At 40.4% G+C, this 26,282-nt stretch overlaps 1 protein-coding gene across 2 annotated transcripts in view; it reads right to left on the minus strand.

The window, feature by feature from the left end:
• The window catches only part of Mocs2B (Molybdenum cofactor synthesis 2B), a 148,116-nt gene that overhangs the window by 66,907 nt on the left and 54,927 nt on the right, over positions 1–26,282 (minus strand). For both annotated transcript variants that reach the window (XM_068362975.1, XM_068362976.1), the window contains exon 5: positions 18,922–19,166. In XM_068362975.1, the coding sequence (XP_068219076.1) occupies positions 18,922–19,166 (245 nt within the window). The remainder of the gene's footprint in view (positions 1–18,921; positions 19,167–26,282) is intronic.

A 26,282-nucleotide genomic window follows, 5' to 3' on the forward strand; every position in this document is an offset into this window, starting at 1 on the left:
CTGATTTCTAGAGGCCTTTTAATACTAAAAGCCTTAAATCATGCATTATAACACATGAATTAGATTTTCATAAAAGGACAGCATCAAAATTTTCAATATTATCATCTAACTAGTTTCAGTTATTGAGTATTCTTAGACTGGCTCTATTAGAACCTATAAAACACAATCTAGAGGGTTGCAAAAACCCTACAGTGGGTTCTGAGAATGCAATGGGTAGTTTCCAGATGGTTTTATGATGCCTGGGCCCTCTGACAACAGAGACTACAGATCTGCTCATCCTTCCCCTTGAGCCAGATCAGGGTTATTACGAGCCATTTTTTTGTTTAAAGAGAACCCAAACTTGTTTCATAGGTGCTGAATCATGGCAAATGATGAGAATGTGCAAAGATCTAAATTTGTCCAATATGTAACAGGCCATTTACATTCTATGCTACAGGATCCAGAACAGCGATGTTGCAAACATTACTATGTTCGCGTGAACCCACAATTTCCAAATTTCTAACATAATGAAAGATGTAGCAACCATTAGTTTGGAAGAATTTGTCTCTTTCTGTTTAGTTGAACTTTTCATTTATCCCAAGAAGTTTAATCTGATCATGAAATATACTTCTCAGAGAGGGACCGTGAGGTCTATCCTAACAAGATTTCTAAAAAAAAAAAAAAAAAAAAAAAAGAAAATGTATCCCCGCCACAAGACACAAATAAAATATGGATAAAGATCTCCAAAAATCATTCCTGTGCACACATTGCAGTGATTGTTAACATATCTGGCATAACAGGCTGACTTTAGTTCTGGTACCTAACTGAGCAACTACTTTATCAAATACATCTATATCTACAACATGCAAAGAAAAAGAGGAAGATATAAAAAAAAAAAACACACATTACGCCTCAGAGACTATCCCATCACTGAGGCCTACAACTGTCTTCTTTTCTTAATCATAAGACGCGCAAAGGCTGATACAACCTCGGAAGTCCTCCTAGATTAAACTGGTCTTGGAAAATGATCAGATAATCCAAAATTGAATTTAAACCTTGAGGGTCTGCAAATTTATCCAAATTTCTCCAAGTTACCAGCACTTCCCTTATCCCGTAAAGGGTGGTAACCTTATACTACCTTAGTTCCGGATGTGACGAAATACGTCTGAAAACACAACAGTGTGCCCTACCACCAGTAGTTCCTGGTCTATCTTCATATTAACGAGGATTAATAAATATCTAAAACTAATCGTCAGACCTAACCTCATTTAAGTAACTAACAACTTAAAGCAACCGATAAAAATTTTAACCATTATATGAAGATAAATCCTTTAAACTAATCCCTACAGTATATCATTTAATGCAAAGAATTCATTAAGGTATTTATTAAAATAATATGTAATTTCCTTGCTGACAAGTTCAAGGGCAGGAAACAGATTATAATCCAGGAATAGACTGGCAATAATCTGTCTTGAGGGATAAAAGGCTTTAAAACCAAACAGGAACTTGAATTACCAGCCTCACTTTGAAGTTGAGATAGCAAATTCACATATTTTAACCCAAAACGAACTACGTACCTTACGTAACTTATTTAGACATTAAATGGTTTATCTTAGACATTCTAATTATGATCTCATTAATACTGTAATCTATTTTCAAGACCTTAATAAACTGTTTTTCAATTGTCTACTTACTACATACGTGAACTGAAGTATAAGAAATGAAGAAATTCATTTAAGCAAGTGGGGCAGGAATCCCTACATTTACCCAGTTAAAGAATAACAAGAGGTGAGCTAGTGGCGTGCAAGCCGATGCAGTCAGCCATTCAAATATGATGCAATTCAATTTATCAAATTTAGCAAATCTTTAATAAAACAATTAACAAAGAAAATGTTTAGCCTAAAGTAATTATAAGATTTGCCAAGCCAATCCTGTAACATTAGTTGTAAAAGGGGGCTTATTTTATAATGATAAAATATCCAGAATACCATATCAGCAAAAAAGGATATGCGGTTGTTTAGAAGCACTTACTTTAGCAGAAGGAAGGATATACTGTAAGGATCCACGCTACCATCTCGGTCTTCTGCCTCACAAATTCTAGGGGTGTCTTATAAAGAGTTGCTAGAACTGTGGAAGTCCGAGAGTTACCCAGAAGAAGGGTCAAAAGTAAATAAAGAAAACCGAGCTATAGGAGAGGATCTCGAACCAATAGCTACTATATGAGGAGTTTGGCTAATGTTCAAACGTGGCAGGTTAGGCTTGAAACACTACCCTAAATCAAAAACTTACTAGTTTCTGAGCTTTCACTAAAGGAGGTAATGAAGTTGAATTCTTAATATGACTATTCAATAAAAACTAAACTCAATAGGTTCTTGCAAAGACAAAGGCTGGAGTGGCATTACTATCACCAATCTCTCTTTATTCCACTAGCCTAGCCTTCTATTTTAAAAGTAAGCCTTCTATAACACTAAAAATAACTTTTATTATATAAACTGCAAAGTTAAGTATTTCAATAACACTTCCTACATTATTACCCACAAAAAACCAGATTGTAAACCTTGCATCTAAAGATTTTTGTTTATTAGCAGTAATGATGGGCTCAAAAGCTGGAAATTAAATTGACTCTAGAACAAGATTAGGTAACTGATTAAGCTTATGCAAGTCAAAACATCTTTGAGGTATAGAAACTTTAAAGTCTAAAGTAGGCTAGAGATGCCAGCAAGCTTTTCTTTATAATTGAAACAACAAATTAATGACTATACATGAAAAGGGAGAATGTGTAGTTTTTCGAGAAACTTCCATCAGGATGACATGGCTCTACCCCAAAAAGGAATATGTAGTTACAGAAGCAGCTGTCTCCAAATACTTGAGGAAAAAAAGGTATCAGAACCTATTTTAAAAACCTTATTAGAGAGTTTTTATAGCAATCAAGTTATGTAAGTTTTAAAAAGGATCTATTTCAATACATTCGGGATAAAGCTGTGTTATGACCACCCTTATCTTCTTTGGTTACCGCTAATTTTTACTTTGCCTACACTTACACAATAGTCTAGCCTATTCTTTCCACATTCTTCTCTGTCCTCATACACCATACAACAGTGAGATTACCAAACAATTCTTCTTTGTTCAGGGGGTTAACTACTACACTATAATTGTTCAGAGGCTACTTTCCTCTTGGTAAGGGTAGAAGAGATTTTAGTCATGGTAAACAGCTCTTCTAGGAGGACACTCCAAAATCAAATCCTTGTTCAGTCTTGGTACTGTAGTGCATAACCTATGTACCATGGTCTTCCATTGTCCTGGGTCAGAGTTCTCTTGCTTGAGGGTACACTGAGGCACACTATTCTATTTTATTTCTCTTCCTCCACCTTTAAGTTTTTATAGTTTATATATGAAAGATCTATTTTAATGTTGTAACTTTTCTTAAAATATATTTTAATTGTTCTTTACTTCTACTTTATTTTATTTCTTTGTTTATTTTCCTCACTGGGTCATTTTTACCTTGTTGCTTAGCTAATAATAATAATAATAATGATAAAACTAAAACATGATGCACTTCTACCTTTTTTGCATACAACTGGTACTTGAGCTGCTGTGTATTTTCTCAGGTTTAGTTTTAGGGTGCAGACAAAGCCTTTGCAATGGTACCTTTAGTGTACTCGCAATGCATTTTAGTTTTGTATATCTCTCTTTTATATTACGTACTGTGTCTTTTTCTTCATATCTGTCATAAAAAAATTATTTTCCATACGACTTCCAATCCAAAATCAAACCATTGTTCTCTAGTTTAGGGCAGTGCCATAACCTCTGTATCATGGCCTTCCACTGTCTTGGGTTACAGTTCTAATGCTTGAGGGTACACTCGGGCATACTCTCTAATTTCTCTTCCTCCTGTTTTGTTAAAGTTTTTATGATATATTTATTTGATGTTATTCTTAAAATATTCTATTTTTCCTTATTTCCTTTCCTCAGTGACCTATTTTCCCTGTTGGAGCCACTGGGCTTATAGCATTTTGCTTTTCCAACTAGGGTTGTAGCTTAGCAAATACATACATACATACATATACCAAGGCACTTCCCCCAATTTTGGGGGGTAGCCGACATCAAACAAATGAAACGAAAAAGGAGACCTCTCCTCTCTACGTTCCTCCCAGCCTGACAATGGACTCAACCAAGTTCGGCTGGTACTGCTAAGGTGCCACAGCCCAAACTCCCCCGTTATCCACCACATATGAAGCTTCATAACGCTGAATCCCCTACTGCTGCTACCTCCGCGGTCTTCCAAGGCACCGGAGGAAGCAGCAGGGCCTACTGGAACTGCGTCACAATCGCTCACCATACATTCCTATTTCTAGCACGCTCTCTTGCCTCTCTCACATCTATCCTCCCATCACCCAGAACTTTCTTCACTCCATCCATCCACCCAAACCTTGGCCTTCCTCTTGTACTTCTCCCATCAACTCTTGCATTCATAACCTTCTTTAGCAGAGAGCCATTTTCCATTCTCTCAACATGGCCAAACCACCTCAACACATTCATATCCACTCTAGCCGCTAACTCATTTCTTACACCCGTTCTCACCCTCACTACTTCGTTCCTATCCCTATCTACTTGAGATACACCAGCCATACTCCTTAGACACTTCATCTCAAACACATTCAATTTCTGTCTCTCCGTCACTTTCATTCCCCACAACTCCGATCCATACATCACAGTTGGTACAATCACTTTCTCATACAGAACTCTCCATACATTCATGCCCAACCCTCTATTTTCTACTACTCCCTTAACTGCCCCCTTTGCATCCTTCATTCACTCTCTGACGTACATCTGCTTCCACTCCACCATTTGCTGCAACAACAGACCCCAAGTACTTAAACTGATCCACCTCCTCAAGTAACTCTCCATTCAACATGACATTCAACCTCGCACCACCTTCCCTTCCCGTACATCTCATAACCTTACTCTTACCCACATTGACTCTCAACTTCCTTCTCTCACACACCCTTCCAAATTCTGTCACTAATCGGCCAAGCTTCTCTTCCGCGACTGCAACCAGTACAGTATCATCCGCAAACAACAACTGATTTACCTCCCATTCATGGTAATTCTTGTCAACCAGTTTCATCCTCGTCCAAGCACTCGGGCATTCACCTCTCTCACCACTCCATCAACAAACAAGTTAAACAACCACGGCAACATCACACATCCGTCTCAGCCCCACTCTCACTGGAAACCAATCGCTCACTTCATTTCCTATCTTAATACATGCTTTACTACCTATGTAGAAACTTTTCACTGCTTGCAACAACCTTCCACCAACTCCAGATAACCTAATCACATTCCACATTGCTTCCCTATCAACTCGTCATACTCTTTCTCCAGATCCATAAACGCAACATACACCTCCTTACCTTTTGCTAAATATTTCTTGCATATCTGCTTAACTAAAAATCTGATTCATACAACCCCTACCTCTTCTAAAACCACCCTGTACTTCTAAGATTGCATTCTCTGTTTTATCCTTAATCCTATCAATCAGTACTCTACCATACACTTTTCCAACTACACTCAACAAACTAATACCCCTTGAATTACAACACTCATGCACATCTCCCTTACCCTTATATAGTGGTACAATACATACACAAACCCAATCTACTGGTACCATTGACAACACAAAACACATTAAACAATCTCACCAACCATTCAAGTACAGTCACACCCCCTTTCTTCAACATCTCAGCTCTCACACCATCCATACCAGATGCTTTTCCTACTCTTGTTTCATCTAGTGCTCTCCTCACTTCCTCTCTTGTAATCTCTCTCTCATTCTCATCTCCCATCACCGGCACCTCAACACCTGCAACAGCAATTATATCTGCCTCCCTATTATCCTCAACATTCAGTAAACTTTCAAAATATTCTGCCCACCTTTTCCTTGCCTCCTCTCCTTTTAACAACCTTTCATTTCCATCTTTCACTGTCTCTTCAATTCTTAACCCAGCCTTCCTTACTCTCTTCACTTCTTTCCAAAACTTCTTATTCTCTTCATATGAATGACCCAATCCCTGACCCCACCTCAGGTCAGCTGCCCTCTTTGCCTCACTTACCTTGCACTTTACTTCCACATTTTTCTCTCTATATTTTTCATACTTCTCTCTACTATTACTCTGCAGCCATTCTTCAAAAGCTCTCTTTTTCTCTTCCACTTTTACCTCCACTCCTTCATTCCACCATTCACTGCCCTTCCTCATGCTGCCTCCAACAAATTTCTTGCCACACACATCACTTGCAATCCCAACAAAGTTTTCTTTTACTAACTTCCACTCCTCTAAATTACCAGTTTCTCTTACTTTCACTTCGTCATATGCCATTTTCAACCTTCCTTGATATTTAATTTTTACCCCTGGGTTTTAATAGCTCTTCAACCCTCACTAGTTCCCTTTTACATCCACCTACTCTACTCTATTATTTAGCAAATATGTTATTTTTATAATAAAATAAATTTTTGAATATACTTACCCGGTGATTATATAAGCTGCAACTCTGTTGCTCGACAGAAAACTCTACGTTAAAAATCCGCCAGCGATCGCTATGCAGGTAGGGGGTGTACTTCAACAGCGCCATCTGTCGTGCAGGTACTCAGTACTCAATGTAAACAAAGAACTCAATTTTCTCCTCGGTCCACTGCGTCTCTATTGGGGAGGAAGGGAGGGTCCTTTAATATATAATCACCGGGTAAGTATATTCAAAAATTTATTTTATTATAAAAATAACATTTTTCAATATTTAACTTAGCCGGTGATTATATAAGCTGATTCACACCCAGGGGGGTGGGTAGAGACCAGCAATAAATGTTTACATTATCATGAGCTAAGGATTTTTTATTTTATTTTAGCAGTTATCAAAATAACAAACTTAAAATAAATAAGTACCTGGTAAGGGAGTCGACTTGAACAATTACTCTGCCTTTTTAAGTACGTCTTCCTTACGGAGCCTCGCGATCCTCTTAGGATGCTGAGCGACCCTTAGGAGCTGAAGTATCAAGGGTTGCAACCCATACAACAGGATCTCATCAAAACCTCTAATCTAGGCGCTTCTCAAGAAATGACTTTGACCACCCGCCAAATCAAGTAGGATGCGAAAGGCTTCTTAGCCTTCCGGACAACCCAAAAACAATAATAAAACATTTCAAGAGAAAGATTAAAAAGGTTATGGAATTAGGGAATTGTAGTGGTTGAGCCCTCACCCACTACTGCACTCGTTGCTACGAATGGTCCCAGAGTGTAGCAGTTCTCGTAAAGAGACTGGACATTCTTAAGATAAAAAGACGCGAACACTGACTTGCTTTCCCAATAGGTTGCATCGATTATACTTTGCAGAGATCTATTTTGTTTAAAGGCCACGGAAGTTGCGACAGCTCTAACTTCGTGTGTCCTTACCTTCAGCAAAGCTTGGTCTTCCTCATTCAGATGGGAATGAGCTTCTCGTATTAACAGTCTGATAAAATAGGAAAAAGCATTCTTTGACATAGGCAAAGATGGTTTCTTAACTGAACACCATAAAGCTTCAGACGGGCCTCGTAAAGGTTTAGTTCGTTTTAAATAGAACTTAAGAGCTCTTACAGGGCATAAGACTCTTTCTAGTTCATTTCCAACCATACGATAAGTTTGGAATATCGAACGATATTGGCCAAAGCCGAGAAGGCAGCTCGTTATTGGCTAGAAAACCAAGTTGTAGAACATGTAGCCGTTTCGGATGAGAATCCGATGTTCTTGCTGGAGGCATGAATCTCACTGACTCATTTAGCTGTGGCTAAGCATACCAGGAAAAGAGTCTTTAAGGTGAGATCTTTCAGGGAGGCTGATTGTAGCGGTTCGAACCTGTCTGACATAAGGAATCTTAGTACCACGTCTAAATTCCAACCAGGTGTAACCAAACGACGCTCCTTCGTGGTCTCAAAAGACTTAAGGAGGTCCTGTAGATCTTTATTGTTGGAAAGATCTAAGCCTCTGTGACGGAAGACTGATGCCAACATGCTTCTGTAACCCTTGATAGTGGGAGCTGAAAGAGATCGTTCTTTCCTCAGATATAAGAGGAAGTCAGCTATTTGAGTTACAGAGGTACTGGTCGAGGATACGGATACTGACTTGCACCAGTTTCGGAAGATTTCCCACTTCGATTGGTAGACTCTAAGGGTGGATGTTCTCCTTGCTCTAGCAATTGCTCTGGCTGCCTCCTTCGAAAAGCCTCTAGCTCTCGAGAGTCTTTCGATAGTCTAAAGGCAGTCAGACGAAGAGCGTGGAGGCCTTGGTGTACCTTCTTTACGTGTGGCTGACGTAGAAGGTCCACCCTTAGGGGAAGTGTTCTGGGAACGTCTACTAGCCATCGAAGTACCTCGGTGAACCATTCTCTCGCGGGCCAGAGGGAAGCAACTAGCGTCAACCTTGTCCCTTCGTGAGAGGCGAACTTCTGCAGTACCTTGTTGACAATCTTGAACGGAGGGAATGCATATAGATCTAGATGTGACCAATCTAGGAGAAAGGCATCTATATGAACTGCTGCTGGGTCCGGGATTGGTGAGCAAAATATTGGGAGCCTCTTGGTCATCGAGGTTGCGAAGAGATCTATGGTTGGCTGGCCCCAGGTGGCCCAAAGTCTCTTGCATACATCCTTGTGGAGGGTCCATTATGTTGGAATTATTTGTCCCTTCCGACTGAGACAATCTGCCATGACATTCAAGTTGCCTTGGATGAACCTCGTTACTAGTGATATGTCTAGACCTTTTGACCAGGTGAGGAGGTCCCTTGCGATCTCGTACAACGTCAGAGAGTAGGTCCCTCCTTGCTTGGAGATGTACGCCAAAGCCGTGGTGTTGTCCGAGTTCACCTCCACCACTTTGCCTTGAAGGAGAGACCTGAAGCTTTTCCAGGCCAGACGTACTGCCAGTAGCTCCTTGCAGTTGAAATGCATTGTCCTTTGACTCGAGTTCCATATTCCCGAGCATTCCCGACCGTCTAATGTCGCACCCCAGCCTACGTCCGATGCGTCCGAGAAGAGAACGTGGTTGGGAGTCTGAACAGTCAGGGGAAGACCCTCTCTTAGGTTGATATAGTCCTTTCACCAAGTCAGACAAGACTTTATCTTTTCGGAAACCGGGATCGAGACCGCTTCTAGCGTCTTGTCCTTTTTCCAGTGAAAAGCTAGATGGTATAGAAGAGGACGGAGGTGTAGTCTTCCTAGTGACACAAATTGATCCACGGATGACAGCGTCCCTACCAGACTCATCCACAGCCTGACTGAGCAGCGTTCCTTCTTCAGCATCTTCTGGATGGATAGCAGGGCTGGGGGCTGATCGTCTTGTTCAGCAACGTCCTCATCAGAGGGTTCCTCATCCGAAACTGATGAGGAAACGGCAACGGAGTGGGCAACGTCTGACTCGCTGAATCCGGTCGCACTGGTGGATGCGTGACGGAGCCGGACGCAATATCATGGAACTGCTGCACAGTCTGTGAACTGTCAACAACCATGGGTGCGCGAGGAAGCACAGCGTCAACCCGAAACTGTCTAGACCGTCTGGGTTGTGCAGTCAACACCCTACCGGGTTGCTGAGGTTGACGCACTGCGTCACAACAAGTCACCTCTGCTGGTTGTTGAACGTCCTGAACGTCAACAACCACCTCCGAGCGTCGCTTAACGTCAACGTGCGGCTGGCAACCCACACTGGGTCGCATCGGTGAGGAACCACCTCAACTGGCAGACGCGAGTAGGTTACCTCAGCGTCAACAGGGCGCACAACCGACCGGAGGAAGGTTGTTGGCCAGAAGGTTCTTCTCCGCATTTAAGTCCTCTATCAAGGACGCAAGCTTGGACTGCATGTCTTGCAGCAAAGCCCATTTAGGGTCTACGGGAGCAGGTGTGGCAACAGACGGGGTTAGCGACTGAGGCGGAACCGTTTACCATCCCTGAAAGCCTTGTTATGCGTGACATAATAGTACAGCAAAACTTCAAAGGCTCGACAACAGCTGAGAAGTTGACCTGTAAACAACTTCTCCTGGCTAGGCGCCAGGGAGAGTCTACCAGAATTGAGAAGTCTATCTGGGCAGAGGCATGAACTCCCAAGCCGAGAACTTCTCTCGTGTCATATCAGACTCTCGCTCTATAAACCAGTTTAAAAGAAGGGAAAGCAAAGGCTGTATCCCCCAAACTCCTCCTGGTGAAAAACCAGTCGCCTAGCCAACGTAACGCTCTCTAGGAGAGCGAGAGAACACTAGCTTAAAAACAACGGCTTCGAAGTAGCTAGGCCTAGTGTAAGTTCTGACGTTTAGGCGAACGAGGAGCAGCAGTTACAAGATCCGGACGAAGATCCTTAAAAAAATCATCATGATTTAATTAAAGTCCATAGGAGGCTAAGCAGCTTAAGGCTCCTCTCCATCTGACAGAGTCCTCAAGGGAATATCAGTAGGAGGGAGAACAGCAACTTCCTCATCTACAGGAACCTTGTCCGATAAAAGCCGAGTCTCTCACTGGTGCATTAGTAGCGGACCAGAACGCAACGTCATGTAACTGCTTGACAGTCTGTGAACTGTCAACAACTGAACTGTCAACCACAACAGGTGCGTGAGGACGTACAGCGTCCACTCGAGACTGCTTTGACTGCCTAGACTGAGCAGTCAAAACAACTCTAGAATGCGGAGGTTGACGCACAGCGTCAAAACAAGTCAACTCCGATTGTTAGTGAACGTCTAGAACGTCAACAGGAGCATCAGCCAGTGGCCTAACGTCCAAATGCGGCTGAAAAACCACACGAGACCGCATCGAGTGTGGTTCTAAACAACCTGACTGACGTGACTAAGCTACGCCAACGTCAACAGTAAGCACAAAGGAACGTTAGGTTGGCTGAAAGCCAGGATATCGATGAGATAAACGGCTAGACTCAACGGACTAATCGGCAGAATAGTCTTCCATAAGGGAGGCAAGCATATACTGCATGTTTTGCCATACAACCCCTTAAGGATCAACGGAAATGGTTGTGGTAATAGACGAGGGTAACGTCTGTGACCGCAACACTTTGCCTACAAAAAAAGACTTTCGGAGTCTATGTTACGCTTTTGTCAGGCGGCGAGCAGTTATCCGATGACTGCAAAGGGTCAGAGCTGTCCTAATGGCTGTAACCAGGACGCTGGACCTGTCCTGAAAGGACTGACTTTCGCTTAAGGGCTTCGAAACCTTGTGACAGGTTTCTTATGCGAAAAGCCTACGGATGGCGAGGAGAAACAACGTCTCTCTCGTCTTATGGTAGGGGAGATCTTGGTAAGAAACACCCGATACCATAGAGGGAAAACGTCTGTTCGTTGGTCAAGGCCTCTTGAACCCATAAGTCTTTTGACATTACTTCTCCCCTGGGCTTGGGAGCTTGCAAGAGGTCCCGGACTAGGTGAACGACAGGCACGAACAGACGAACCCTCGGACGCAACACTGTAACACTTTGCGCCACGGACGCAACACTGTAACACTTTGCGCATATCACTTTATCACTTCGATTTTCTGTTTTGCACTTATTTCTACCTGAAACACGCAATTCTACCCTTCATTAAAAGGTAGTAATTGCGAAATTAGTCGTATAATGCAAGCTCATAATACCAGCAAAAAAACAGAAAACATATTTTAAGATAAAAAGAAAAATCAGTGGCTGGGAAAGAGACTAAACACTAGTTCATATAACTACGTTTTCAATCTCTCACCGCACATAGTCTGGGGACGAGAATAAAAACCTAAAAACGTTTTATCCTTCCTCCCCGTACAGAGACTAGGGACGAGAGTAACACGAGAACAACGTTACCCGCTTGAACGGAACGTTTTCTCTCCTCTCTCTCCCTCCGTCTCTATTTCTCTCTCTCTTTCTCTCTTGATTTCGCACCTAAGAGAAGAGCCCAATTATATATCGTCAAAAAAAACATGTTATTTGACTAAAGGAAGAAACTGAAAGGTTTTTCAAATAAAAAGTTCCTTTGAATTAGAATTTAAAACATTTAAGCTAAGAAAGAATGAACAAAACGTCAGAATCGATTTACTCTTACTGCAAAGTGAAACCGTGATACACTCTCTCTCTATCGTAACGATAGAGCGCATGTTGAACGTCCTGAACGTCAACAACTGCGTAGCATAAAAAACTAAACGTTAGTTCATCTTTGAAAACAGTACGAAGACTATCAAAGAAATTCTTTCATAAAATATTACATTTAAAAAGTTTTAAATCCTTTAAAAGCTAAAGACGATATAAAGGGCTCAATGTTGATTAACTTCGGTTTCCAAGTTAGGACCGCCTACTCTCAGGAAAGGTCTATATAAACAAAGCATTAAAATTTATTTTATATGTTTATAAAAAATGGAAAGTTAATCGAAGAGGCCTAATAAAGGCGGAGAGATATAAAATATATAGAGGAAAATCTATAACGTGATAAGATAATTACTAAAAGCCTAAACACACTTCCGTCTAAGGGAAGGGTCGGCCATTTAAAAGTGAAAGAAAGTCCATACTCTCTTTGTCACCATAATTAAATCTATCCAAAACGAGTTCAAGTTTTGAGATGAAGATAAAACACCTGCATAGCGAAAGCTCAAAACTAGAATAGTGTACTTCACCAATAGTTGTGAAAACAAATCCAGTTAGCAACAGCGAATTAGTAGGTCTTGCCGGTAGCCCGACAGAGAGAAAATTGAGTTCTTTGTTTACATTGAGTACTGAGTACCTGCACGACAGATGGCGCTGTTGAAGTACACCCCCTACCTGCATAGCGATCGCTGGCGGATTTTTAACGTAGAGTTTTCTGTCGAGCAACAGAGTTGCAGCTTATATAATCACCGGCTAAGTTAAATATTGAAAAAATAATAATAATAATAGAAATAATCCTACTATTTTCTTTAGGTCTTCACAGGAAAACTCATTTCCGTAATACAACTATTAGAGTTTACATTTACATAGCTAACTTTAGTCACTAATAAGCTAGTAGCTGAGCTTGTATTGCAAGCAAACAAAATTTACTGCCATCCGTATAATGATGTAACTGATCAGCTTTATCTGAAGTAACACCAACTCATTAAAGAGCTAAGAGAATCATACAGTAGGAAATGACATCTACGATTAACAAATGCAGCTGCTTAAGACCACTTACTTTGACAAGTGGAGGGATATTACGATCCAGACTCTGTCTTCTGCCTCACAATCTAGTTGTCTACAATAGCAACTATCGTTTAGGAGTAGAAAAATCTAGTGATTAAAGAATTTGAGGGTCTAAGAAGGGATTTCAACACTGTCAAGTGTAATGAACATATTGAAAGCGTCGTAAACATTATAAATGCTGTCTGAGCAAAGATCTGGCAGTAATTCTAGACTTCTGGCTACATCCAGTCAGGTTAGGGTTAGCAATTGGGCAGGTAAAATCAGAATTACTGCCTAGAAGTGAAAAATCACTGACCACCTTAAAGGTTTCAAGGCTGTTCATGAATGGCAGAGGCAAGGGACAGTGACATTGCCCTATAAAGCAGGACAATGCCCTAGAGACTGACCATATACTGTATACATATGATCAGTGCCCAAGTCCCCTCTCCACCCAAGCTAGGAGATTAAACAAGGGAAGCTAAATAAGTTGAGAAGCTTTGAAGCCCATCACTAAAACTTGGCTGATTATATGTGTGTATTAGAGAACTGTGGTGTCATATTTGTCATCATCACTGCAATAAACAACTAGCCTAGGCTTTTTTGGATTGTCCCCTGAACTAAAAGAAAATTTCATTAGCACTTGAACCTAAAACAATCCCTGTGAGGAACAGTGAGATAATCGCACTCTTTACAACGGTAAGTTAAACGTCAGTACTATCATTGTGTTGTAACTGCTAAAAAATCCAAAGAAAGAAAACTTGAAATGCAATAAAACGTTTCACAATCTTGCCATAAACTGATAATTCTTTCAATACTTTTCTAGAAACGTGTGTTTATTGAAGGGAAAAAAAAAAGGGAAATTTAAACAAAAATTAGGGGAAAATGTCAAACTGCGCTTTCGGAGAAGAAGCAATATGAGCATCAGGGGAGTTTCATAGAAATAAATGAATAATCAAAGAAAACCAATAAGCAAATAAAAATAATTATGATTGTGTAATGATATGAACAGCAATAATAGGCGTTTATAGAATAAAAGGTACCATTACAGCGGATGATGTACCCTAAAAAAATATTGTGACAGTATCAATTTACTGGAGTGCAAAAAAATCTAGGATGAACAAAGTCACCATAATTGTCTGGAAGACTGGGAACATTAGATGCAAAATACAATTAAAAAATCCTCTATTTTTAATCAGACACCAAGTCTTTAAAGGATCTTTATACATACATATACATATACCAAGGCACCTCCCCCAATTTTGGGGGGTAGCCGACATCAACAAATGAACAAAACAAAAAGGGGACCTCTACTCTCTACGTTCCTTCCAGCCTGACAAGGGACTCAACCGAGTTCAGCTGGTACTGCTAGGGTGCCACAGCCCACCCTCCCCCGTTATCAATTAATCAGTCAAATAAAAGCAAAGATACAAAATAAAGTAACTGGTAGAGACAGTATTGTAGAACTAATTTCTCCCAGGAAAAATGTCCCAGAAGATAATACATCAGCTCAGCATAGTTCTCATTTGAACAAGAATACTGTAGTTGTGCTACCTTTCTGAACCTACTGATGTCATCAAAATAACTTTTGATGCTGCCATGTCTATCAGAATGCCCGGGTACTGTACTTCATCCTCTTTTTGGCCATGTGATTATACTTTTCCAAATTTACCCAAATACCCAGACTGTGACAAAAGGAGAGCAGACGATCTCGATCCTGAAGCAAGGGCCTCTCGTAAGAAGCTAGGACCAGCCAGTCATCAAGATACCTCAACAGACATATCCCATTCAAATGGGGGCCAAGATGAGACCTGGGTGAATACTTGCATGAACACTTGAGTAGAGGTGGACAGTCCAAAATACAGGTCTTTGAACTGGTAAACTACTCCCTTGTTGATGAAGCAGAGCTACTTTCTAGAGACTGATGTAAGAGTATTTAGGAATTCGTGTCCCTCAGGTCCATCAAAAGCATGAAGTCTTGACCTCTGGCAGATCGCTAGGTACTTCCTGTTTTCATGCTGAACGGAATTTAATGAAAAACTATAAAGTACAGCAACGGGAAATTGATAACTGGCCTTCAGCCCTATTCTTCTACAGTAACATCAGATTGTAAAACCCTAGAGAACTGTCTACAGTGGGTCTGAGAACATTCTTCTCCTCCATCACTTTCACCTCTGCCACCAAGGCCAGAGCTCTCAGCAATTTTGGAGGGTAACTGAAACACTATCGGTGTGCAAGTGAGAGGTTGCCAAAGATCTTTGAAGGCTAGGGAGTCAATGAATGTATATTCCACTGCCACAGGAGCCATGGTAGCCTAAGTTCATTTCACTCTCAAATTAGTCGGGCATCAACAGGGTGCTGAAAACATGAGACTCCTCCCTCACAACAAAGGGAGGAAGGAGACTCGACAATCCCCTCAGGAAACAATTCTTTCATAATAGAATAAGCACAATCAAGACTGAGGCTGGAACCCAGGATATGCCCTGAAGAGACTGGAGTGGGGCCCAATCAACCTCCCCTTCAGTAACAGAACTGTCTCTGGACTCGGCCCCCGGAGACTAAGTCCTATGTACTTTAGTCACAGTGGTGCCTGTTGGAAAGCATAGCATCCAACTGTTGACAGGCATGGCATGTACATACCAGTCACTTGGTGGCAAAGGACCTTGCTATCAATGGCACATAAACGATAGAAAAACTCAATGATTATAACAGTTGAAAGCAGTCCTTAGGTGGTCAGCTGTTCTTGTTCCCAGTAGCTGTGAGCATGGAAAATTCCCATTGCATGGACTGGCCACACAGGAAAAGAACAGGCAATAGAGATGATCACACTTCCTGCTGCACGAACACAAAAAAGTAACCAGAGTCATGAGGATAATGATCTCAAGGTGATAAATCACACGGCGACCGAACCTGCAATGAATGATTTTGACGTGACCGATAATGAAGGGGGATGATCATGAAGTGGCCAATCATGAGGAAACCTATCACTGGTTTCTTTCACCCCTGTTCTTTATAAAATGTATGTGATGGAACTTCACCACAAACTAATGTCTCTCCTTTCAGTACTGAAGTCACTCTCAGGAGGAGTCAATGAGGTACACTTGAGCATCCAAGAAAAAGGAGATAAAAAGAGCAGTGCACTTCATCCTGCCCGGCAGTTTGTGTGCTTGGTCCCGTATGAAATCGAGCACCAAGAGCAGAGTGTACGCTCCTCTATCACGCCCTGAAACATCTTACCTGGCTAGGTTGGTTCTTGTTAACACACTCTCTGGCATAAGCAGAAGGGATTGGTTGGAGACTAATACAACTCCTGCCCATGTCTTCCTGGATTTCTTCGATGATGAAGTCTTTTTAGATGCCACAACATGTGAAGAATCTGACAAAGATGAGGTAGTTGGGAAGAAGGAAAACTAGCAAGAGCCTTCTTGAGGCTAGAGTTTTAGTGATTGACGACTATGGTCCCACGGACGAAGAGTCAATAGCAGACTAAACCACACCAGCAGGTGCCATGCCATCCAAAGTCCCACAGGTGTAACAAGAGATGGGATAACCAGAGTACAGAAAGGTCACAGGAGACTCTCTTAGTTATTCACATCCATCATACACAATAATAGCCAGCATTTACTTTCTGAAAAGTGAAAGAAAAATATCAAAGCCTTTGTATAGGTCGTAACAGTATGAACATACGCATTGTGGCCAAAGACAAAAGTGAGAAGCCTCCGACAGATGAGTGGGTGGAGCTATTATACTCAACAGCATGCACCACCTATCGTTAACTACCTCATTAACGAACTCAACGGCCATTCCAGCTCTGATAAAGACATTCCTTATCTTGAAGGACAAAAGGTTTATATACTAAATGGAACAAATACTTGACTATACAGAAAATTGATAAGGGCAGAATGGAAAAGATATGGAAAGAATCTAAAACTATAAGGCAATCTGGCCTAATGTAATGTTCTCCAAAATCCTTAATGAGAGGCTACAATACGGCATGTAAAAACAGTGCTGTATTGTCCAACAAAATTGTTAGTCAACATCACTTTAGTTCTCCTAATTAATAGTCTACTCAAATCCTATTTTCTTCATGAGAGACTACAATATGGCATATAAGTACAATACTTTATGTTATGGCAGGATTACTAATCAACATCCATTCAGTTCTTATCCTAATTACTAGCCTAATTAAATCTTTTATTTTCCAAACTCACGGATTATTTAATTCAAAACTAAGAAAAGCAAACTTACTTTGAAAAATTACAGTATTTGATGTATAATTTCTAAATATAACTTAACGAAAAAGTATTCTGGCTACTAAGAGAGATAATCAAAATCAAAATAACCTTTTGGATAAATTCATATACAGTAAGCATATCGTATGGGAAATATAGATCTTTTCATCAGCAACTCAGGAAAAACATCAAGCTAATCACAAAAGTCCTCATAAAAGACACAAATAAAGGAATAAAAAGGTGAGATAAAACTATACAGTTTATTGTATTGCATACACAGTTATCTCTAATACAAAGGGCACCTGATAAAAGTGTTTACACTTGCATAATTTACATAAAGTATAATTAGACAAGATCAATTTCTTAATAAAATTAATAACATTACCAACGATAATAGAAGAAAAATACCTCGACTAAAGTTCTTATACTATATAAAAAACTAAATTACATCAGTTTACCAACTGTATATCCTGAAATTGGCTAAATGAAAAATATCTATAATTTCCCTTATTTGCTTAGAATTGCATATGTAGAGTAAAAATTCTCCGAGAAGGCATGTAAATAAAATATAACCGGGAAATTAGCAAAGAATTAAATATATGGATCTACAGTACTTGCTTATCTAAGGCACTTCCTATATTTCTTACAACTACAAACAAATATATCTTACATAACACTAAAATCTGGGCCCTTTAAATTCAGAAACTCTTAATACTTTGTATCTGTCTATTTTTGTGCAAAGGGGTGCACTTTCATAAGTATATATTGGCCATATTATTGCTCTTTTATTCCCTGTAGAGGTCTTTTTAGACTATTTCATAATAGTACCACATATTTTAAGTATTTTAATATATATTCAAATTTATAGAAAGCTTTAAGAATAGAGTATATAAATATGAAATGAGTTGGGTTAATTTCATACCATAAAGACTACAAGGAATACAATTCACTAGGTAATACTACAACGAGTTCTACATAAAAACTCAAAGAGGTGCTGAAGAAGCAAAAAGTAAAAGGAAAAATATACTACATATCACAACTGTTTTACGGTGTCTGGCAGCGCATATCGTAAAGAGCAATAGCTTGAGATAAGCTGGGTTAGTTAACTGTAATGACTGTAGTTTGCTATTCAACTAAGGGGGGGAGAAATTCATAAAAATCTTTCTTAGAGAAGCAAAGGAATCATTTTAAATAATTCTATTGTGGAAGCATTCATCTGATGAGCTGCACTCTCCTTCCTGAGTATGGGAAATTTTGTAGAGTACCATTGCTATATCACTAGAGCTCCTTACCACAGGATATATAACACAATAAAACACTACCGAAAAACAAATTGACATAAGTACTGCATATAGTGCTTTGGAAATGAAAACATAATGAGCAAAATCTTTCAAGTTTAAAAAAGTTACTCAAGCTAAGATGAAAGTTTCTATGACATCTACCACCAAACTCTATGAATAAAAAAAAAATAAACTGGTGTATATATTAATACACAGTATATAAAAAGAGCCATATAGTGTACTACAAACCAAATGCCTTGTTACGTGCTTTTATTGTTTTTCGTGTGTCCTCCTTGGTTGTTGTTATTGTTTGTACCGTCTTCTTTAAGCCATACACATTCCTTATTCTGTTTCCAGTCACTACTCCCATCGTCATATATTTCCTTCTTCCATATTGGTACATTTGCCTTCAATTCATCTATCAAAAAAGAAACAGCTTCCAGACTCTCACGGCGATGTACAGAGCTAACGGCTAATATCACACTGGCTTCAGATACTGGTACTACCCCTAATCTGGAAGCAAACCAGCAAAGTCAGTTTATGCTGAAAATTTATAACATTGATCATATTTTCCATTTGAACAAATTAATCATAAAATTCCTTACTTTCGTACAGTAACTGCCAGCCATACCAACTTGTAATAATAATGAAGAAATAGACTGTTGCATACTTTTCAGTAAAACGTCTCTAAAAGTCATTCTCCTGTGTCACCAAAGGAAGGAGATTGCACTAAAAATACTATCAATGGGTTCAAAGCATTACATTTCCCTTAAATCGAATGATGTTTGTAGGACTACACCAATAATCCTAATAGTAAGAAGGAAAATTATCATGGTGGGGCAATAAATTAGTATTTCAAAGTTCCTAAGTGATATTCGTTATATGTAAGTATTTAAAAATGGTCTTAAATTAATATGTAAATAAATGTGTGTGAAAATAATTTTCAATTTTGTCTGGCTTGCACTAAGAAACCTAAACTATGGATTTTATCATCATAAACTAGGCTAGCCTACACTAACTAGGCACTGTTGATACTAAAATGACAAATTCAAAGGTAATTTGTATTTTTCCTAACGATACAAACCTGGAACTATTTATAGGGGTACAGTATTATTTTTGGCATAGCAGTGCGATTGTGATACTAGCAATGCGACTGGCCTAAGTAAGATTTCTCAGAGTTAGAGAAGCATTTAAGAATACCATGGACTTTACCCTATCCTCCATAGCAAGAGGTATTGGGGACGCAACATACAACGTTACACAAGGTAAATGGCTTTACCTACAGAGAGGTGAGGTCAGTTGTGCTGAGGAGCCTGGTGCTGATTCCCCAAGAGAAGGGAAGGTGAAAGAAAGAAAGGAGCCACACATTTTTCCTCATTCACCCCAGACTAATTCTGGGTAACCTTAGCCCTCAACCCTCTGCTACTTGTTTATCAAGGAGCCTGAGGTATTTAAACCATTTGTTGTGCAGCCACCACAGGATCAATGAGAAACGTTTCCATGCTCCTGTAGGTCACGTCTTGCAGGTATTGGGTGGTGAAGGTAATTTGACACTTTCTCACACTTCTTGTAGTACCTGCATCACAGAGTAATCTTATAAAATGCTAGGGCGTACTCCTGCCCCTAACGTTAGGTGATCTCGGTCTCTTCTATGACGTGAAGGTTCATGATTTAATGCTCGGTTCGTGACCTTGCGAATCAGAGTTCTAGGTGATTATTCTCTTGACCTTTCCCGAGCTGAAGAAGGGTGTTGACACTCGGGGCAAACTCTTGTGGTTTTATTGAGGTAGGGCCTCCAGTTTCTTTTTGCCATACAGTGAACCCTCGCTACTTCGCGGTTCAACCATCGCGGATTCACCACTTCGCGGATTTTTTTCATAACCCATGTATATACATATATCGCGGATTTTCCAGAAATATCGAAAATACCGCGAAGTGAACCGATGGTGCGAGATTGGAGAAAGTAAGGAAGATTGAATCGTGATTGATTTTCAATATAAATGAAACTTTGAGCAACAAAGATATCATTTGTGAGAGAGGAGAGAGAGAGAGAGAGAGAGAGAGAGATGAGGAGAGAGAGAGGAGAGAGAGAGAGAGAGAGAGAGAGAGAGAGACGAGAGAGAGAGAGAGAGAGAGAGAGAGAAGAGAGAGAGAGAGGAGAGAGAGAGAGAGAGAGAGAGAGAGAGAGAGAGAGAGAGAGGAGAGAGAGAGAGATGAGAGGAGAGAGAGAGAGAGAGAGAGTAGGGGGGGGGGGGGGTTTTATAAATGTAATAAACAAAAAAAATTGATAGGTTATAACACATTGGTGCTTATGTAATATCAACTGTATACTGTAGACGGTTTGAATAAGTTAAGAAATGGTATAAATGATACTTTGTTAGTGTATTCGTACACACTCAAGAGCGGGCAGCTAGATGACAGCTGATCTAATCACAGCCAAAAGTAAAAAAAAAAAGAAGTCAACAATACTCGATTTTTAAAACAAACCCGAAATTTAAAAACAAAAGTACACGCTTTCTTAATGTGCAATTAACTATTTAAAGAGTGGCAATTTTCTAGAATAAAATGATATTTCCCAAAAAATAGTGGTTTGCTGATGAAATCGGATGCCGTATTTTTAGCTATGATTGAAATGGATGTAGACTCGGCCTAATTACTTCGTTTCGTATTTAATTGACACTAAGAAAACTAATTTTAGCTTCTTCATCTAAATGTAAGTATCGTATAACACGAAGAGAGAGAGAGAGAGAGAGAGAGAGAGAGAGAGAGAGAGAGAGAGAATCAGCTTTGTACTCAAAATGGCTGTGTTTTTTGTTTCGTGAGAATTTCATCGCCACGACTTTAACAACAACATACTGTACTGAACTTTACAGTATTATACAGACTACTGTAATATGATAAAGTAAAATATTTGTAATCTATTTTATATGAATATGGGGCTATTTTTTTATTAAATTTACATTTACGTATGTAAAACAACTCTCTCTCTCTCTCTCTCTCTCTCTCTCTCTCTCTCTCTCTCTCTCTCTCTCTCTCTCTCTCTCTCTCTCTCGTAGATTGTTTTCCTGCTTTGCTACGTATGTATGATTTTATATAGATACGGTAAATAATATTTGTAATAACATATTTTATTAAAGCTTTTACTGTAATATCATTATTTATCACTTTCATCATGCGCGTTAAATTCCTTAGTTTGTTTACTGAGCGTACTTTATGACGCCGTCGTTTCAGGCGGCGTCATAAAGAAAAACATTTCATTTGGAAGTCCTAAGAAAAATTAAGTAAAACATTAGTAATAACCAAATCAACATACTGTACTGAATAATCAATATAATCGATGCAGAAACTAACCTATACACAGATGTGTAAATGCGTTTGTTTCTTCATTATAATCAGAGATAAACGTAAACAAAACATTGGTTGCCATTTTTTATCGTGCTTTTTGGCGTGTTTAGGAAACGCATGATATAAGTCGCCCTTAATTTTTGTGCCTGTTTTAGTTTAGGGTACGTTAGTACATGCATTAAGTGTTCTGTACATTAAAGGGTAGTTTGTTAACAGTACTACGTACAAGGGAAAGTTTTAAAAGTCTGAATATACATGTTAAATAAATAGGTAAATATGCTGTCACTACTTCGCGGATTTTCACCTATCGCGGCCGGGTCTGTAACCTATCTACCGCGATAAACGAGGGTTCACTGTAGTAACCGTTAATCTGGAGCATTAATCGTGCTGCGAAGAAGTCCAAGAACGAAGGGTTCAGATTCTAGAATCTTGAGCTGCCAGAAACGAAGTCAAGTATTACCTAGCCCATCACCAAGCATGAGAGGTGATGCAGGTGGCCCATGGGGTTCGTTGACTCTCTTGGCCAAAGCCTATAACGAGCGAGAGGCCTGTCATAGACGTCAGGTGAACATCTGCTCGGCATCCAGGGTCATTGGTGGAACCCTTTGGGGACTGCAGGATGCTAACCCTGCCCTGTGGAAGAGGTCTCCCTTCCAACAAACTTTGTATGAGGAGGGGCAATGCCGACGTGGAGGAGGTTAATTCCTTTTAGTCTGAAGACGAGGCTCAAGGACTAGTGGTGACCTTTCCCTTGCCGAGACCGCGAGGCACTTTTCTCTCAAAGGTAAATGAAGAACTCCTTCAATGCTGGGATGGTGGGATCGAGAGGAGGGATACCCCTTCCATGATACCAACTATGGTCCACTTGGCATGAAGGCCAAACCCAAAGATCTATGCAGGTATCCAGACATCCTCTTCACAACTTCTTGCAGAAGGGCTCTCTGAGAGATGAGGAGCTGGATAGTCTCCAGGCGTGAAGTAACATCGAAGATACATCTTTCTGAAAGGTGTTCACATGTGACAGTCAAGAGCCGCTGAGGGATTTCTCTCGGGAACTCAGTCGGGAGTTGCAGACAAGTCAACTGGCGTGAGGAGTTTGCTGGGCAAGACGAGATTGGCCTGATCCCTAAGATCAAGGGCGGGGGATGAATAAATCTGATTCCCTCTGGAGGAATCCCCCAGAGGGGAGACCAACCAGGAAAAAGGGGAAGTTTCTCTCTTGGATGGGAAACCCGACCACCATCTGATGCCGCTGTTGGAGATCCTTCCCGCAAGTAGGAAGAGTGCAACCCAGTGGCTGATGGAGGGACTACTCCCTCTACAGGAAGATGGTTGACCAGTGGTTGGAGGGAGGGAGAGTTCCAGGACCTAGAGGTGACCCCCAAGTTCTAGCTCATGTTGAAGGTTGACACCGGCTGTTGTCTGAGAAACGGGCTGAGCCCAAATCTGCATTCTCCTCGGAAGGGGTGGTACCCTTGTCCGTGAGAAGTATGCCCTCATCCCTGGGAGGTTTAAGACACGGTACCGTTCAGACTCTGACCAGAGCCCAGAGGCCGAGTGGTACAGCATGGTCCCCTCCTCCTTTCTTTTGATGCATCTGAAGGGAGTGTCCAATCTGGGGAAGAGCCGAGAAGGATGACTCGGCAGAGATTTCTGTCAGTCAACCATCTTCTCAGGTCCGTCTCCTGCCTGGATCTCGTAGTGACCTATGCTCATATCCTAGAAGAGGTTGAATTCGAACGAATCCGCTGCGGGCTTGACAAACCCGAATGAAACGGTAACTTGAGACGTAACCACTGCTAGCTGAAGAACTTCTCGTAGAAAGAAGAGACTCCTGCCATCATCCTCTCGATCCATTAAAATTTAGCGAGGGTCAACTACCCCCACCGCTAGTTAGCGGGGGGGGGGGGTGTAGCTTGCTACCTATCCCGCTCACACACCAGTGATTTAGCTCCCTTTGCTTGGAGGTAGAACTTCAAGGGGGATAGGGCTGGCGGGCAAGTTTGTAAAAATGGCTAAGGTTTGTATAGTTAGGAAAAATACGAATTTGTCATTTGTTCCGTAACTAGAATACAAACCACGCTATTTATTAGAGGTGACTCACCCATTAGGAAGGGTGGACATCCCTGCCAATCTGGCTTTTGGCTTTACCCGGGAGCTCCTTATCCAAGTATACTAGTATTCAAAAATAAGGAGTCGCTGCCCTCGCTAAAACCTTGCTACGCAACATCCGCGGCCTACGCAAGCTGTGTGTTGAGACATGCAGAAGTGAGACTGTCTACGTAAAGTTATTCCGAGTCTATTGTAGGAAAAAAACTGGTGTAACCAATACTTTCCCAATACAACCTCCCCAGGGTATGGGGACGCAACAATAATAGCTTAATACTATGTAAACAAGGGAGCATGGTTTACCTGCAGTGGTTTGAGGTCAGCTTATGCAGAAAACCCAAGATGCTTGCTTTCCCATCGAGAGGGTAAGATGAAGAAAAGAATAAAAGCCAGTCAAATCTCATTCACGCAGACTAAAACCGGGTAACAGTGCCCTCAACCCTCTGCTACTTGTCCAATAAGGAGCTTGAGGTATACAAAAAGCTGTTGCGCAGCCACCCACCGGAATGATAGAGATCGTATCGAGTTTCCTGTGGGTCACGTCTTGCAGGAGAAAGATTATGAAAGTCACCTGGAGCATTCACATCCTTTCTTGTTAAACTTGCGTCACAAGAGTAATCTGCTTAGAAGGACCAGGGAAATAGCTAGGCCCCTGACATTGTGAGTCGTCATGTTGAGATGATGTTTTGGTGAGCCTCCTTTAGTCTCTCCAGTGCTGATGACAGGAGAAGGGAACCAGGTGGGCTGTTGCCGTTCTCTTAAAGTAAGAGTCTCATACTTACCCTGGGTACAGTAACAGATGATATGGATCATCCGTTACCGAGTGGAGATTTGTGAAGGATCTGTCACCTCTGGAGACTGTGTCTGGTGACATACTCGGGGACGAAACTGAACATTGCCTTTCATCCTTCTCATTAATGGGCGATGTCGAAAGAGAGACCATGAAGTTCCTTGACTCGTATGGCTGCTGTCAGAGTGTGTAGGAATATTGTCTTCTTAAACCAGGTGAAAATTTGTTGCCTGGTGAAGTGGAACATAAGGAGGTCTCTTCAGAGACCGGAGAATTTGAACCATGTTCTGAGAAGAAGGTCTCAATTCCGACTGGAGAAAGGCAAGTTGTAAGTCCGTATGAGTTAGGAAAGTCTAGCGATGAGAGGATGTCCCCTCCTTTCAGTTTGAAGGTGAAGGATCAAGGTTGAATGATCATCTTTACCTGTTGAAACTAAATAGGGGGTCTTTTCCTCTTGTATATACTCGAGGATTTCGCTATTGCTGGAATAAAAACCAGAATTAAAATTATTTAAATCAGCTAAGAATATTCACTAAGTGAGAACCAGTGATCTTCCGAAGGGAAGGGTTCCCCACGGAGAAAAGCTGAAAAGTTAAAATTACAATTATAATTTCACTAAAAATAATTGAGACAAACAATCGGAAGAGCAACCTAAAACGCTAACGGGGAAAGGTGCTCTTCCCATTAGAACACTGTTGTTGAAAGGTGAACAACCTTGAGAAGAGAAAGAACGTTTCTGAGAGGCCACATTCCCTTCGCTCAGTAAACCCATGTTGCCCTGCGGCTGCCGAGTCAACGATTATATGCCGACGGGAAAGACCAATGGACCAGAGGGGGAGATGGTCATTCCCCACGAAGTTAAAATGTCCTGGCCTTGCATGTGTCGTGACGTATATGTATCACACGAACAGCACAAACACTGAAAGGAAACTTGCCACATTTCTATACACACACACAAATATATATATATATATATATATATATATATATATATATATATATATATATATATATATATATGCAAATGCATATATGTATATGTATATGTATAATGTATATGTATACATGTATACATATACATATATATATATATATATATATATATATATATATATATATATATATATATATATATATATATATATATATATATATTTCCTTCCGATGCGTTACTATTGTCATAATCGAAACGTTGAATAATGATACAAAGAATTTCTAATAAAGATCAAAGAAATATGAAGATTTATCAGTGAATTAAAAATCAAAATACTGAGAGAGATATTTTATGGAAAAATAGCATACAAACATGCTTTGATAAACTACAATTAATCACAATAATTTCTAGTGAAATATCAAGGACTAATAATGTACTAAAATTTTCAAAT

Source organism: Palaemon carinicauda, chromosome 39 (genome assembly GCF_036898095.1).
Source record: "Palaemon carinicauda isolate YSFRI2023 chromosome 39, ASM3689809v2, whole genome shotgun sequence".
Lineage (NCBI taxonomy): Eukaryota > Metazoa > Arthropoda > Malacostraca > Decapoda > Palaemonidae > Palaemon > Palaemon carinicauda.